Raw genomic sequence first — 15,428 nt, forward strand, 5'->3', positions numbered from 1 at the left:
GTGGAAAGGGTATGAACATTTTAAGTTGTAATAGTTTTTGCCAAATTGACACTTTTTTAGGTTACTTTCCATCTGATAGAATATAAGCCAGTTCATTAATCTATGTCTTTCTCTATCCTGTATAGTTCTGTTTTTAAAATCATTTTATTGAAGATATAGAAAAGTACACATGTCATATACATAAGCCTCATAACCTGAACACACCTATGTATCCAGCACCCAGATCAAGGAACAGGACATTACCAGCACCCTAGAAGTCCCTTTTGTGCTTCCACTCACTGCCCACCCCCATGAACAACCACCATCCTTACTTCTGATAGCTTAGATTAGTTTTGCTTGGTTTTCTGAGTTATAAAAATGGAATCATATAGTATTAATATATGGTAGTATTATTTTAATTTTTGTGAGACTGATAGATGAAAAATAACATCATTACTGTTTTAACTTATATTGAATATTTATCTTCATGATGCTGAAATTACTACCTTTGTGTATATCTTAAAGCATTTTAAAAAAATTAACAAGGCTCGGGACTTCCCTGGTGGTCCAGTGGTTAAGACTCCATGCTTCCAATGCAGGGGGCGTGGGTTTGATCCCTGGTCCAGGAAATGAGATCCCACAATGCCACACAGTGCGGCCCCCCCACCACAAAAAAATTAACAAGGCTTAAATGTTAGCATGTTAGAACACAAAATAAAAGATTGAAAGTGAAAACAAAGCAAACCCCCAAACTCTAGGATTATGATCATCTCCCTTCAATATTCCTAAAGCTAAGTATCTCCCCCAGATTAAATAGCCACCTTCAACAGATAATGATTAAAGAGCTTTTAGACATGGAAGTTCGTATTCTGACACAAGTCTGTCTGTACACCAACCAAAGATGGGGCTGATACTAAAATTCAAGCATTACAGAGTACTGGGATGAAGTACTCTAAGCAAGATGGGAATCTCAGATTTAGAACCAGTGCTTGAGGTTTAGGGCTAGGAAAAAGCAGGAAATGCCTTCCTAGTTTTTAGGTACCTCTAAACTACCTAAAAAAAAAAAATTATCAAAAGATGTACAAGACCTGAGAAGCAAGAAAAACTACAATCCTGCAGCCTGTGGAACAAAAACCACGTTCACAGAAAGATAGACAAGATGAAAAGTCAGAGGGCTATCTACCAAATGAAGGAACAAGATAAAATCCCAGTAAAACAACTAAATGAAGTGGAGATAGGCAACCTTCCAGAAAAAGAATTCAGAATAATGATAGTGAAGATGATCCAGGACCTCGGAAAAAGAATGGAGGCAAAGATCAAGAAAATGCAAGAAATGTTTAACAAAGACCTAGAAGAATTAAAGAACAAATACCAAGAAGACTTAAAAAACAAACAAACAGAGATGGACAATACAGTAACTGAAATCAAAAATACACTAGAAGGAATCAATAGCAGAATAACTGAGGCAGAAGAATGGATAAGTGACCTGGAAGACAGAATGTGGAATTCACTGCTGCGGAACAGAATAAAGAAAAAAGAATGACAAGAAATGAAGACAGCCTAAGAGACCTCTGGGACAACATTAAACACAACAACATTCACATTATAGGGGCCCCAGAAGGAGAAGAGAGAGAGAAAGGACCCGAGAAAATATTTGAAGAGATTATATGTGAAAACTTCCTTAACATAGGAAAGGAAATAGTCACCCAAGTCCAAGAAGTGCAGAGAGTCCCATACACGATAAACCCAAGGAGAAACACACCGAGACACATAGTAATCGAATTGGCAAAAATTAAAGACAAAGAAAAATTATTGAAAGCAGCAAGGGAAAAATGACAACATACAAGGGAACTCCCATAAAGTTAACAGCTGATTTCTCAGCAAAAACTCTACAAGGGAAAAGGGAGTGGCATGATACTCTTTTGTTGTTGTTGTTGTTGTTGTACGCGGGCCTCTCACTGTTGTGGCCTCTTCCGTTGCAGAGCACAGGCTCTGGACGCGCAGGCTTAGCGGCCATGGCTCACGGGCCCAGCTGCTCCGCGGCATGCGGGATCTTCCCGGACCAGGGCACGAACCTGTGTCCCCTGCATCGGCAGGTGGACTCTCAACCACTGCGCCACCAGGGAAGCCCAGCTGATATTCTTAAAGTGATGAAAGGGAAGCACCTACAACCAAGATTACTCTACCTGGCAAGGGTCTCATTTAGATTCAATGGAGAAATCAAAATCTTTACAGACAAGCAAAAGCTAAGGTAATTCAGCACCACCAAACCAGCTCTACAACAAATGCTAAAGGAACTTCTCTAAGTGGGAAACACAAGAGAAGAAAAGGTCCTACAAAAACGAACACAAAACAATTAAGAAAATGGTCATAGGAACATATATATCGATGATTACCTTAAACGAGAGAGGGTTAATTGCTCCAAACAAAAGACACAGGCTTGCTGAATGGATACAAAAACAAAACCCATCTATGTGCTGTCTACAAGAGACCCACTTCAGACCTAGGGACACATACAGACTGAAAGTGAGGGGATGGAAAAAGATATTCCATGCCAATGGAAATCAAAAGAAAGCTGGAGTAGCAATACTAATATCAGATAAAATAGACTTTAAAATAAAGAATGTTACAAGAGACAAGGAAGGACACTACATAATGATCAAGGGAACAATCCAAGAAGAAGATATAACAATTATAAATATATATGCACCCAACATAGGAGCACGTCAACACCTAAGGCAACTGCTAACAGCTCTAAAAGAGGAAATCGACAGTAACACAATAATTCTGGGGACTTTAACACCTCACTTACACTAATGCACAGATCATCCAAAATGAAAACAAATAAGGAAACAGAAGCTTTGAATGACACAATAGACCAGATAGATTTAATGAATATTTATAGGACATTCCATCCAAAAACAGCAGATTACACTTTCTTCTCAAGGGCACACAGAATATTCTTCAGGATAGATCACATCTTGGGTCAAAAATCAAGCCTCAGTAAATTTAAGAAAACTGAAATCATATCAGGCATCTTTTCTGACCACAATGCTATGAAATTAGAAATGAATTACAGGGAAAAAAATGTAAATAACACAAATACATGGAGGCTAAACAATATGTTACTAAATAACCAAGAGATCACTGAAGAAATCAAAGAGGAAATGAAAAAATACCTAGAGACAAATGACAATGAAAACATGACAATCCAAAACCAATGGGATTCAGCAAAAGCAGTTCTAAGAGGGAAGTTTATAGCTATACAAGCCTACCTTAAGGAACAAGAAAAATCTCAAATAAACCATCTAACCTTACACCTAAAGGAACTAGACAAAGAAGAACAAAGAAAACCCAAAGTTAGAAGGAAAGAAATCATCAAGATCAGAGCAGAAATAAATGAAATAGAAACAAAGAAAACAGTAGCAAAGATCAATAAAACTAAAAGCTGGTTCTTTGAGAAGATAAACAAAATTGATAAACCATTAGCCAGACTCATCAAGAGAAAGAGAGGACTCAAATCAAGAAAATTAGAATTGAAAAAGGAGAAGTTACAACAGACTGCAGAAATACAAAGCATCCTAAGAGACTACTACAAGCAACTCTATGCCAATAAAATGGACAACCTGGAAGAAATGGACAAATTCTTAGAATGGTATAACCTTCCAAGACTGAACCATGAAGAAACAGAAAATATGAACAGAACAATCACAATTAATGAAATTGAAACTGTGATTAAAAATCTTCCAAGAAACAAAAGTCCAGGACCAGATGGCTTCAGAGGTGAATTCTATCAAACATGTAGAGAAGAGCTAACACCCATCCTTCTCAAACTCTTCCAAAAAATTGGAGATGAAGGAACTCTCCCAAACTCATTCTATGAGGCCACCACCACCCTGATACCAAAACCAGACAAAGATACTACAAAAAAAGAAAATTAGGTACCAATATCGCTGGTGAATATAGATGCAAAAATCCTCAAGAAAATACTAGCAAACAGAATCCAACAACAGGTTAAAAGGATCATACACCATGATCAAGTGGGATTTATCCCAGGGATGCAAAGATTCTTCGGAATGCGCAAATCAATCAATGTGATACACCATATTAATAGATTGAAGAATAAAAACCATATGATCATCTCAATACATGCAGAGAAAGCTTTCAACAAAATTCAAAACCGATTTTTGATAAAAACTCTACAGAAAGTGGGCACAGAGGGAACACACCTCAACATAATAAAGGCCATATATGACAAACACACAGCAAACATCATTCTCAGTGGTGAAATTTTTTTTTTTTTTTTTTTTTTTGCGGTACGCGGGCCTCTCACTGTTGTGGCCTCTCCCGTTGCAGAGCACAGGCTCAGGACGCGCACGCTCAGCGGCCATGGCTCACAGGCCCAGCCACTCCGCGGCATCTGGGATCTTCCTGTACCGGGGCACGAACCTGTGTCCCCTGCATCAGCAGGCGGACTCTCAACCACTGTGCCACCAGGGAAGCCCTCATTGGTGAAAATCGGAAAGCATTTCCTCTAACATCAGGAAAAAGACAAGGATGTCTACTCTCACCACTATTATTCAACATAGTTCAAAGTCTTAGCCACGGCAATCAGAGAAGAAAAAGAAACAAAAGGAATACAAATTGGGAAAGAAGTAAAACTGTCACTGTTTGCAGATGACATGATACTATACATAGAGAATCCTCAAAATGCCACCAGAAAACTACTAGAGCTAATCAATGAATTTGGTAAATTTGCAGGATACAAAATTAGTGCACAGAAATCTCTTGCATTCCTATACACTAATGATGAAAAATCTGAAAGAGAAATTAGGAAACACTACCATTTACCACTGCAACAAAAAGAATAAAATACCTAGGAATAAACCTACCTAGGGAGACAAAAGACCTGTATGCAGAAAACTGTAAGACACTGATGAAAGAAATTAAAGATGATACCAAGAGATACACCATATTCTTGGATTGGAAGAATCAATATTGTGAAAATGACTATACTACCCAAAGCAATCTACAGATTCAATGCAATCCCTATCAAATTACCAATGGCATTTTTTACGGAACTAGAACAAAATATCTTAAGATTTGTATGGAGACACAAAAGACTTCGAATGGCCAAAGCAGTCTTGAGGGAAAAAAATGGAGCTGGAGGAATCAGGCTCCCTGACTTCAGACTATACTACAAAGCTACAGTAATCAAGACAATATGGTACTGGCACAAAAACAGAAATATAGATAAATGGAACAGGATAGAAAGCCCAGAGATAAACCCATGCACCTATGGTCAACTAATCTATGACAAAGGAGGCAAGGATATACAATGGAGAAAAGACAGCCTCTTCAATAAGTGGTTCTGGGAAAACTGGACAGCTACATTTAAAAGAATGAAATTAGAACACTCCCTAACACCATACACAAAAATAAACTCAAATTGGATTCGAGACCTAAGTGTAAGACTGGACACTATAAAACTCTTAGAGAAAAACATAGGAAGAACAGTCTTTGACATAAATCACAGCAAGATCTTTTTTGATCCACCTCCTAGCGTAATGGAAATAAAAACAAAAATAAGCAAATGGGACCTAAGGAAACTTCAAAGCTTTTGCACAGCAAACGAAACTGTAAACAAGACGAAAAGACAACCCTCAGAATGGGAGAAAATATTTGCAAACGAATCAACGGACAAAGGATTAATCTCCAAAATATATAAACAGCTCATGGAGCTCAATATTAAAGAAACAAACAACTCTATCCAAAAATGGGCAGAAGACCTAAATAGACCTTCTCCAAAGAAGACATACCGATGGCCAAGAAGCACATGAAAAGCTGCTCAACATCACTAATTATTAGAGAAATGCAAATCAAAACTACAATGACGTATCACACCAGTTAGAATGGGCATCATCAGAAAATCTGTAAACAATAAATGCTGAAGAGGGTGTGGAGGAAAGGGAACCCTCTTGCACTGTTGGTGGGAATGTAAATTGATACAGCCACTATGGAGAGCAGTATGGTGGTTCCTTAAAAAACTAAAAATAAAATTACCATGTGATCCAGCAATCCCACTACTGGGCATATACTCAGAGAACCATAATTCAAAAAGACACATGCACCCCAATGTTCACTGCAGCACTGTTTACAATAGCCAGGTCATGGAAGCAACCTAAATGCCCGTTCGCAGATGAATGGATAAAGAAGTTGTGATTAATATATACAGTGGAATATTACTCAGCCATAAAAAGGAACGAAATTGGGTCATTTGTTGAGACATGGATGGATCTAGAGACTGTCATACAGAGTGAAGTAAGTCAGAAAGAGAAAAACAAATATCGTCTATTAACGCATGTATGTGGAACCTAGAAAAATGGTACAGATGAACCGGTTTGCAGGGCAGATGTTGAGACACAGGTGTGGAGAACAAACGTATGGACACCAAGGGGGGAAAGCCGCGGGGGGGGGATGGTGATGGTGATGGTGGTGTGCTGAATTGGGCGATTGCGATTGACATGTATACACTGATGTGTATAAAATTGTTGAGTAATAAGAGCCTGCTGTATAAAAAAATAAAATTAAAAAATTTAAAAAAAATGATGTACAAGACCCAAGTAGAAGAAATTATACTCATACTCAGGAAAACTGTTTTTGGCTTGAGAAATTCTTTTAAGCTGAGAGTTCTGAGATTTATCTCTTCTCAGGAGATATTTATGTAGTTTTTTTCATGGTAAAAAAAAAATTGTAGAAAAACTATCAACCAGTTATTTAATAAAGCGAAAACTTTATTATTTTCGTTTTGGAAAGTCAATATAATTACTATGAAGTAAATACAATTTAAGGTAGGAATAATTTCAAAATGTGAGTAGGTAGAATGAATGAATTAAATCAAAATGTAAAGCTAAGCTCGGTTGACATACTGCATTTGCAGTATGAAGAAATTCAAATCAGCATAGTAAAGACTTCTAGAAATCCTGCAGTGCAGAAACATATTTAATTTTTTTAAAAAATATATTTATTTATTTATTTTTGGCTGCGATGGGTCTTCGTCGGTGCGTGCTGGCTTGTGGGGGCTACTCTTCGCTGCAGTGCGCGGGCTTCTCATTGCAGTGGCTTCTCTTGTGGCGGAGCATGGGCTCTAGGTGCGCGGGCTTCAGTAGTTGTGGCACACGAGCTTAGTTGCTCGGCGGCATGTGGGATCTTCCCGGACCAGGGCTCGAACCTTCGTCCCCTGCATTGGCAGGTGGATTCTTAACCACTGCGCCACCAGGGAAGCCCAACATATTTAATTTTGTATAACCTTGTGTTTCCCACTGGTTCTGTGATCATAGGAAGTCTGTTGATATCTTCTGGGACACTGGAAGTCTATAGAACATAATTTGGAAAACACTATATGTATTTAAGCCATTAATTTCAATACATAGGATGCAAAAGTTTGTGCTATGCCAAACTCATATTTATAGAATCTTACCAAGAACTGTCATTAAGGAATAAATAATAATAAAATTGTAACAAACTGTTAGAGCTGTAAAGGACCTGAGTATAGTGGTTTTAAAAACCGTTCTTTATCAGATGTTTTCCAAGTATTTTCATCTATTCTGTGGCTTGTCTTTTCATTCTCTTAACACTGTCTTTTGAAGAACAGGAGTGATGAAGTCCAAACTACCATGTTTTTCTTTTATCAATTATACTCTTAGTATGTGTCTGAGAAAACTTTGCCTACTTTAAAGTCACGAGGATTTTCTCTAGTTTTAAGTTTCCAAATTATTTTTTAATGCAATTTTACATACACATACAGTTTGGTACTTTTACTACAGTGGACTCACAATTTACATATAGTTTTACCACTTGCTCTTTTTTCCCCACTATTTATTAAATCACAGTATTTTCATGTCAGTAGAGTTAATTTTTTTGAGTAGCTGCATAGTATTCAACTGAAGAATGTACCACAATTTATTTAGTTTTTCTTCTCTTGATGGACAGTTGTTTCCAGTTTTTTCCTATTGTAAATAATGCTCCAAGGTTTATTTTAAAGTTCAGTTCAAGTTTTAATTCCTGCAAATTTATTAAAAGCTTGGAACATTTCACCCTTCTAAATTTTGAGGCACACTTTAAATTTTTGATAAACAGTTCTGACTTTTCTTGTTCAAATATATAGTGGAAACGTTAGGGTGAAGTTATGATGTAAACAATCGTTATTTTAATTTTTTTTTATTAACTTCCCATCATATACCGTAACCCTAATGGATTATGCAACCCTCTTGGTTCAAACAGCTGTAATAGATATGTTTAGAAAGCTCTGGTTCTACTAATTTCTCCTAATTCCTCAATTTATATGACTTACTTTATTTGACTTCTCTTCCACCACTTCCATTTCTCAAGTCTCTGTGAAAAATCTATTTGATCTCTGTAACAAGATTATAATACTACCTAGTTATTTCGATTTGTGAAAAGACTATTTCCATGACATCCCATTTATTGATTTTTTTTTCCAAATGTATAAATTTGGGGGAAAATTTCATGTTTCTTTTTTGTTCTTTTTATTCTATTAATGCTATTTCATTTTTTTCCTGACAGATTCAAAAGCTTTGTGATAGAGTAGCTTCATCTACTTTACTGGATGATCGAAGAAATGCTGTGCGTGCTCTCAAATCATTATCTAAGGTCTGTAACACTTTATCAGTTATTAGGTTTATTAAGTTGGATATTAGTTACTTAAATAACATTTTTCTTTTGTGCAGAAATATCGCTTGGAAGTGGGTATTCAAGCTATGGAACATCTTATCCATGTTTTACAAACAGATCGGTATGTCTCTACTTAATGATTTTTCTCCCTAATTTTTCTTGAAATTTTAATTAATTTGTTTTAGAGTCACTATTCCAGAAATGATTGACATGTTAAGGCTATTAAGTTTTTACTTTCAGTTGTCATTTCAATAAACAGTTATTGGATACTAGGTGCAAACCACTGTGCTAATTAAGCATTAGGACAGACATAATCTCAACCTTCAGGGGTTGAAAGTTTTCCATTATATAAAAATATAATGAAGTTACTGCTAATTAAAGGCTTAAAATTTGGAGTTTGAATTGACCAAATGAATGTGTTGATTTTCATTCAGATATACTATAATGTACTGTTCTATAATATAATATGAATATTATGGTATATCAATTATCCAGACTTTGTTTTGGGGGGGAGAGAAATAAACTGTACTAATAGAATGATGTCTTAAGGGAAAAATCACTCAGCGTAGTTTTTGCTCTTTCAATTTCTCTTTAAGAGAGTATCTGCCTCTTTGGTTTTAATTAACAACTATACATGAATAACTTTCAAATCTTACCCCTAGTTAATAAATATATCCTAAAGCTTTAGCTGTTCAACAGACTTCTCTGCCATATCAAGAGCTCTCCAAGGTATCTTAAATTATAAATGTTCAAAAGTTAATTTGTCTCTAGTTGTCCTACTCCTATTCCACACATCCCCCCTACCCACCCAATCCACTTCAACTGCCTTTTGACCCAAGTTCATCCCAGTTAGCACCTTTCCATTAAAACAGGAAACTGGAGGATTTGTGCTGAACTTATCCCTCTCCTTTACGCATTATGCCCATCCAGACAAAAAAGAAGCTGGAATCCGTGAATTTTCTTGATTTCCATTGTTGGTCTTAGTTCTGGCTCTCAATATTAATCACTTAAGCCATTTTCATAGCCGCTGTATTAGTTATCTATTGCTGCATAACATATTACCTCAAAACTTACTGGCTCAAAATAACAAATATTAATGTCACAGTTTCTGTGGATCAGGAATGCAGAAGTGGCTTAGCTAGGTGGTCTGGCTCAGGGTCTCTCATGAGGTTGCATGCAAGATGTCAGCCAGGAGTACAGTCATCTGAAGGCCTGACTGGGGCTGGAGTATCTGATTCCAGGATGGCTCACTAACACTGCTGTTGGCAAGAGGCCTCAGTACCTCACCTTGTTGCTCTCTCTGTAGGGCTGCTTGAGCATCCTCATGATATGGGAACTGGCTTCTCCCAGAGCAGGTGATCCTAGAGAGAGAACAAAGCCACAATGCCTTGTAGGACTTAGTCTCAGAAGTCACATATCATCAATCCCATCACATTTTATTTTATTAGAAGCAAGTAAATAAATACAGCCTACACTTAAAAAGAGGAGAATTAGGGTCCACCTTTTGAAAGGAGCTGTATCAAAGAGGGGTTTTTGACATATTTTAAAACCACCACGGGCTTCCCTGGTGGCACAGTGGTTAAGAATCCGCCTGCCAGTGCAGGGGACACGGGTTCAAGCCCTGGTCTGGGAAGATCCCACATGCCGCGGAGCAACTGGGCCCGTGAGGCACAACTACTGAGCCTGCGCGTCTGGTGCCTGTGCTCCGCAACAAGAGAGGCCACGATAGTGAGAGGCCCGTGCACCGCGATGAAGAGTGGCCCCTGCTTCCAGCGACTAGAGCAATCCATTGCACAGAAACGAAGACCCAACACAGCCAAAAATAAATAAATTAATTAATTTAAAAAAAAAAACAAACACCACCACCTCAAACTGTATTCTTTGCCTCTGATCTCTTTGTCCTTCCATTCATTTCAAGAATTTCATTTCATTTACATTTCTGTCTGAAATGTAAATCTTCTGTCACTCACCTATTTAATGTATTTCACAGCTCCGTGCAGTGTGAAGTCCAAGTTCCTCGAACAAAGCAAAGCATATAAGCTTTTTAAAGATCAAGATGCTGCTTGTCTAACCTCATAACCCCTTTTTTAATTATATTTCAGCAATGCCCAGCTGCTTGTTCATACCAATTAGAACCTTTTCTATCCTCCTCAGTGTGACCCACATTGGCTACCTTTCATATCCAACTAATTCTAATGTGTTTGAATAAATCCACTGGATATGTCAGGACTGTCTGTTTTATTAACACCAGAGTGGGCAACTGCAGTAGGCAGAGTAATGGTTCCCCCAAAGATATTTATATTCTATCAGCACAACCTATGAATGTTACCTTAGATGGCAAAGGGACTTTGAAGATATGATTAGGTTATGGATTTTGAGATAGGGGAGATTATGTTGGGTTATCCAAGTGGGCCCAGTATAATCCTGAGGCTTCTTAAAACTAGAAGAGGAATGCAGAAGAGGAGGTCAGAATGAGGTGATATGAGAAGATCTCAACCTGTCTTTGCTGGCTTTAAAGATGAAAGGAGGCCTCTAGAACTGGAAAAGGCAAGGAAAATGGATTCTCCCCTTAAAGCCATCAGAAAGGAAGGCAGCCCTGCTGAGACCTTGATTTTAGTCCAGTGAGACCCATTTCAGACCTCTGACTTCCAGAACAGTAAGGTACTATATTTGTATTATATAAGCCACTAAGTTTGTGGTAATTTATTACAGCATCAGTAGAAAACTAATAAAATAACCCAAGTTAGTTACCTGCTTTAAACAATATTCCAAGTTATGAGAAAATGGGCCTTAGGTCAAAAAAACTTCAGTGTGATTATTATACATACATATAATTTTTCTTTTTTTTATTTCATGTGTCTTTATGTATACATTTTCTCACTGAGTCTTATAAAGTTGGTAATGAAACGACTAACATCTTGATATGGAAAACAGAATCTACCTCTATGTAAAGTGGCCCTTATTGTCATTTTTAGTGCACAGTAGAAAATAAATGTGTAGATACTCTTGATATAAAGGTTAAGAAATATATTTTTTAAAACATTTATAGCACATTTACTATGTGCCAGGCACCATGTTTAGAAATAAGGTATACCATATAGCCTGGTGAATGTGTGAACTAATAATTGATCACGTTAGAGGCTGATGGGTGTTTTATTATGACCCTTAGGCAACAAACAAAGCCAAACTTCTCTGAGCCTTCTTGTGTTTCATTCCTTCTCTTGTGCTAAATTCCCTTTCCATTTGCTTCCAATACTTATCTGTTATCTTCTGTTCTCAAAATGTTCTGTGAGTGTTTTCTTAACTTCATTGATTGCAAAGGTCTATATTCTGCAGCCATCTCTTTCCACTTCTCATCTTCATTACTCTTTTATGCTTCTGCTCTTGGCCTAACTAACACTCTCAGAATCCTTCAACTGAATCCCCTTCATGCCTGGCTACATCACAGAGAGTTGTGTTCCCTTTCTTGGCCTGGCTTGAAACTCTCCATCTGTCCATGGGTCTGCTTCTCTTATAGCCATCTTGAGGAGAGACTGCTAGTTCTCCCAAGTCCCACACTCAGGGCCTGAAAGTTGTCTGATGGAAACTGTTTCCAAACCATGACACCTCAGTAGTTTTTTGTTGTTTTTTTTTAAGTGTACATTTCAATGGTTTTAGTATATTCACAAAGTTGTACAACTATCACTGCTATCTAATTCTAGAACATTTTCATCGCTTCAAAAGAAATCCAGTATCCATTAGTTGTCATTGCCTATTCCCTCTTCCCCGCAGTTCCTAGCAGCCACCAGTCTCCTTTGTGTCTATATAAATTTGACTGTTTTGGACATTTCATGTAAATGGAATCATACAATGTGTGGCTTTTGTGTCTGGCTTCTTCCACTTAGCATAATATTTCAAGGTCCATCCGTGTTATAACATGTATTAGTATTTCATCCCTTTTCTGTCTGAATAATATTCCATTGTATGGATATACCATTTTTGTTTATCCATTCTTCTGTTGACAGACATTTGGGATATTTCCGTTTATTGGCTGTTATGAATAACGTTATTATGAACATTTGTGTACTAGTTTTTGTGTGAACATATGTTTTATACAAAGGAATGCAATTGTTGAGTCATGTGGTTTAACCTTTTAAGAAATTGCCAAACTCTTGCATGGAGGCTGCACCATTTTATATCTTCACTGAAGTGTATAAAGGTCCAATTTCTCCTCACCAACACTTGTTATTGTCCCTTTCTTAAAATGGCCATCCTAGTGGGTGAACTTGGCATCTTATTTTGGTTTTGATTTGTATTTACTTAATGACTAATGATGTTGAGTATCTTTCCATGTACTTATTTACCATTTGTGTATCTTTTTAATTTTTTTAATTACTATTTTTGGCCCCGAGGCATGTGGGATCTTAGGTCCCTGACCAGGGATTGAACCCGGGCCGCCTGCAGTGGAAGCGTGTAGTCTTAACCACTGGATCACCGGGAAAGTCCCCTTGTATATCTTTTTTAGAGAAATGTCTAAGTCTTTTGCCTGCTATTAATTTGGTTACTTGTCTTTTTATTATTCAATTGTATGTATACATTCTGGATACAAGTCCCTTAACATGATTTGCAAATATTTTTTTTCCCATTCTTTGGGTCGTCAAAGGACACTTTTTTCTTTTAATTTATTTATTGTTTTTTTGGTTTTTTTTGGCTGCGATGGGTCTTCGTTGCTGCACGAAGGCTTTAGTTGCGATGAGCAGGGGCTACTCTTCATTACGGTGCATGGGCTTATCACGGTGGCTTCTCTTTGTTTCGGAGCATGGGCTCTAGGCGCGCAGGCTTCAGTAGTTGTGCACAGGCTTAGTTGCTCTGCCGCATGTGGGATCTTACTGGACCAGGGCTCAGACCCGTGTCCCCTGCATTGGCAGGTGGATTCTTAACCACTGCGCCACCAGGGAAGCCCCAAAGGACATTTTCTTGATAGTGTCCTTTGAAGGACAAAAGTTTTTAATTTTGACAAAATGCAGTTTATCTGTTTTATCTTTTCTTGCTTATGCTTTTGGTGTCAAATCTAAGAAACCATTGCCTAATCTAATGCTTTGTATATTTGTACCTGTGTTTTCTTCTAAGAGTTTTATAGTTTTAGCTCTTACATTTAGATCTTATATCCCATTTTGAGTTAATTTTTGTATATGGTGTGAAGTAGGGGTCCAGCTTCAGTTTTTTGCATGTGGCTATCTAGTTGTCCTAGCACCATTTGTTCAAGAGACTGTTCTTTCCTCATTGAACGGTCTTTGCATCCTTGCCAAAAATCAATTGAAATAAATGTTAGACTTTACTTTTAGGCTCTCTATTCTGTTGATCTCTATGTCTATTCTTATGCCAGTGCCACAGTCTTGATTACTATAATTTTGCGGTAAGTTTTGAAATCAGAAAATGTGAGTCCTTCAACTTTGTTTTTGTTTTTGAAGATTATTTTGGCTATTCTGGATACGTTGAATTCCCATACAGATTTTATGATCAGCTGGCAGCTGGGATTTTTATAGGGATTGTGTGAATCTGTAAATCAAGTTGGGGTATATTACCATGTTAACAGCATTACATCTTCCTATTCATGAACACAGATTATCTTTTCATTTATTTGAATTTTAGGTAATTTCTTTCAACAGTGTTTTGTAGTTTTCAGTCTTGTACTTTAGTAAAATTTATTCCAAAGTATTTAAATCTTTTTTATGTTATTTAAATGGAATTGTTCTTTTAATTTTATTTTCTGATTGTTCATTGATAGTATACAGAAATACAACTGATTTTTTTTAATATATTGAGCATATGTCCTTCAATTTTGCTGAATTTGTTTACTAGTTCTAATAGGTTTTTAGTGGATTCCTTAGGATTTTCTGTGTTCAAGATCATGTCATCTGGGAATAGGTGTAGTTTTAGTTCTTCCTTTCCAATCTGTATGCCTTTTATTTCCTTTTCTTGCCTAATTGCTCGAGCTAGAACCTCAAGTTCAATGTTGGATAGAAGTGGCTGGAAGAGACATCATTATCTTGTTCCTCATCTTAGGGGTAAAGCATTTAGTCCTTCACCATTACATATGTTAGTTGTTGGATTTTCATTTTCAGGAAGTTCCCTTCTGTTCCTACTTTCTCAATAGTCTCTTAAAAGATGTCCCTCAAAATTTCTCAAAAACAAGAATGATAAATAATAATAATTCAAAAGACCCACTTCATTTGAGATTTATATCCTCTGGTTGTGACCCCTTTTGTCCCTCATCTTTGCTTTCACTCCTAGTCACTTCTTCATATTCACTGAATCTTTCTGACCTGTATCTCACTCTTACTTTTCACTCTAAATGCCATCATCCTCCATCACGCTTTCAAAATTCGTCTGTTTATCAACAACTAAAAAATCTTATACTTCCTGAAACAAAAGAGAAAAGAAAAAAAGAAAACTTACACTTCCTGATATTATAAATAGTACATGTTTACCATAAGTTTTTTTTTTTTTTAGAAAATAAGATATAAATCAGGGAAACAAATCCTAGAGGTCCAACTAGAGATAACACTGTTATGTTTATATAAACATTTTATGTGTTATATAAAGATTATATATATATTATAAAGCATATATGTAAACATACACACAGACTTATAAAATTACCTGGCTTGTACTAATTTTGCTGGTTTTAAAGTTGGGTTTATTTTACAAATTTATTTATAAGGTTTTCTTAAAATATATATTGACACATGAATGTATATATATATATTTTTTGC

The 15,428-nt window shown here is 36.7% G+C and overlaps 1 protein-coding gene across 4 annotated transcripts in view; it reads left to right on the forward strand.

The window, feature by feature from the left end:
* Positions 1-15,428, forward strand: part of USO1 (USO1 vesicle transport factor) — a 92,109-nt gene that overhangs the window by 18,982 nt on the left and 57,699 nt on the right. For all 4 annotated transcript variants that reach the window (XM_089912057.1, XM_089912058.1, XM_089912060.1 and 1 more), the window contains exons 2-3: positions 8,566-8,652; positions 8,730-8,794. In XM_089912057.1, the coding sequence (XP_089768183.1) occupies positions 8,566-8,652; positions 8,730-8,794 (152 nt within the window). The remainder of the gene's footprint in view (positions 1-8,565; positions 8,653-8,729; positions 8,795-15,428) is intronic.

Source organism: Delphinapterus leucas, chromosome 5 (assembly GCF_059928025.1).
Source record: "Delphinapterus leucas isolate spDelLeu-1000000601 "Yukka" chromosome 5, BTC_Dleu_Yukka2, whole genome shotgun sequence".
NCBI classification, from domain to species: domain Eukaryota; kingdom Metazoa; phylum Chordata; class Mammalia; order Artiodactyla; family Monodontidae; genus Delphinapterus; species Delphinapterus leucas.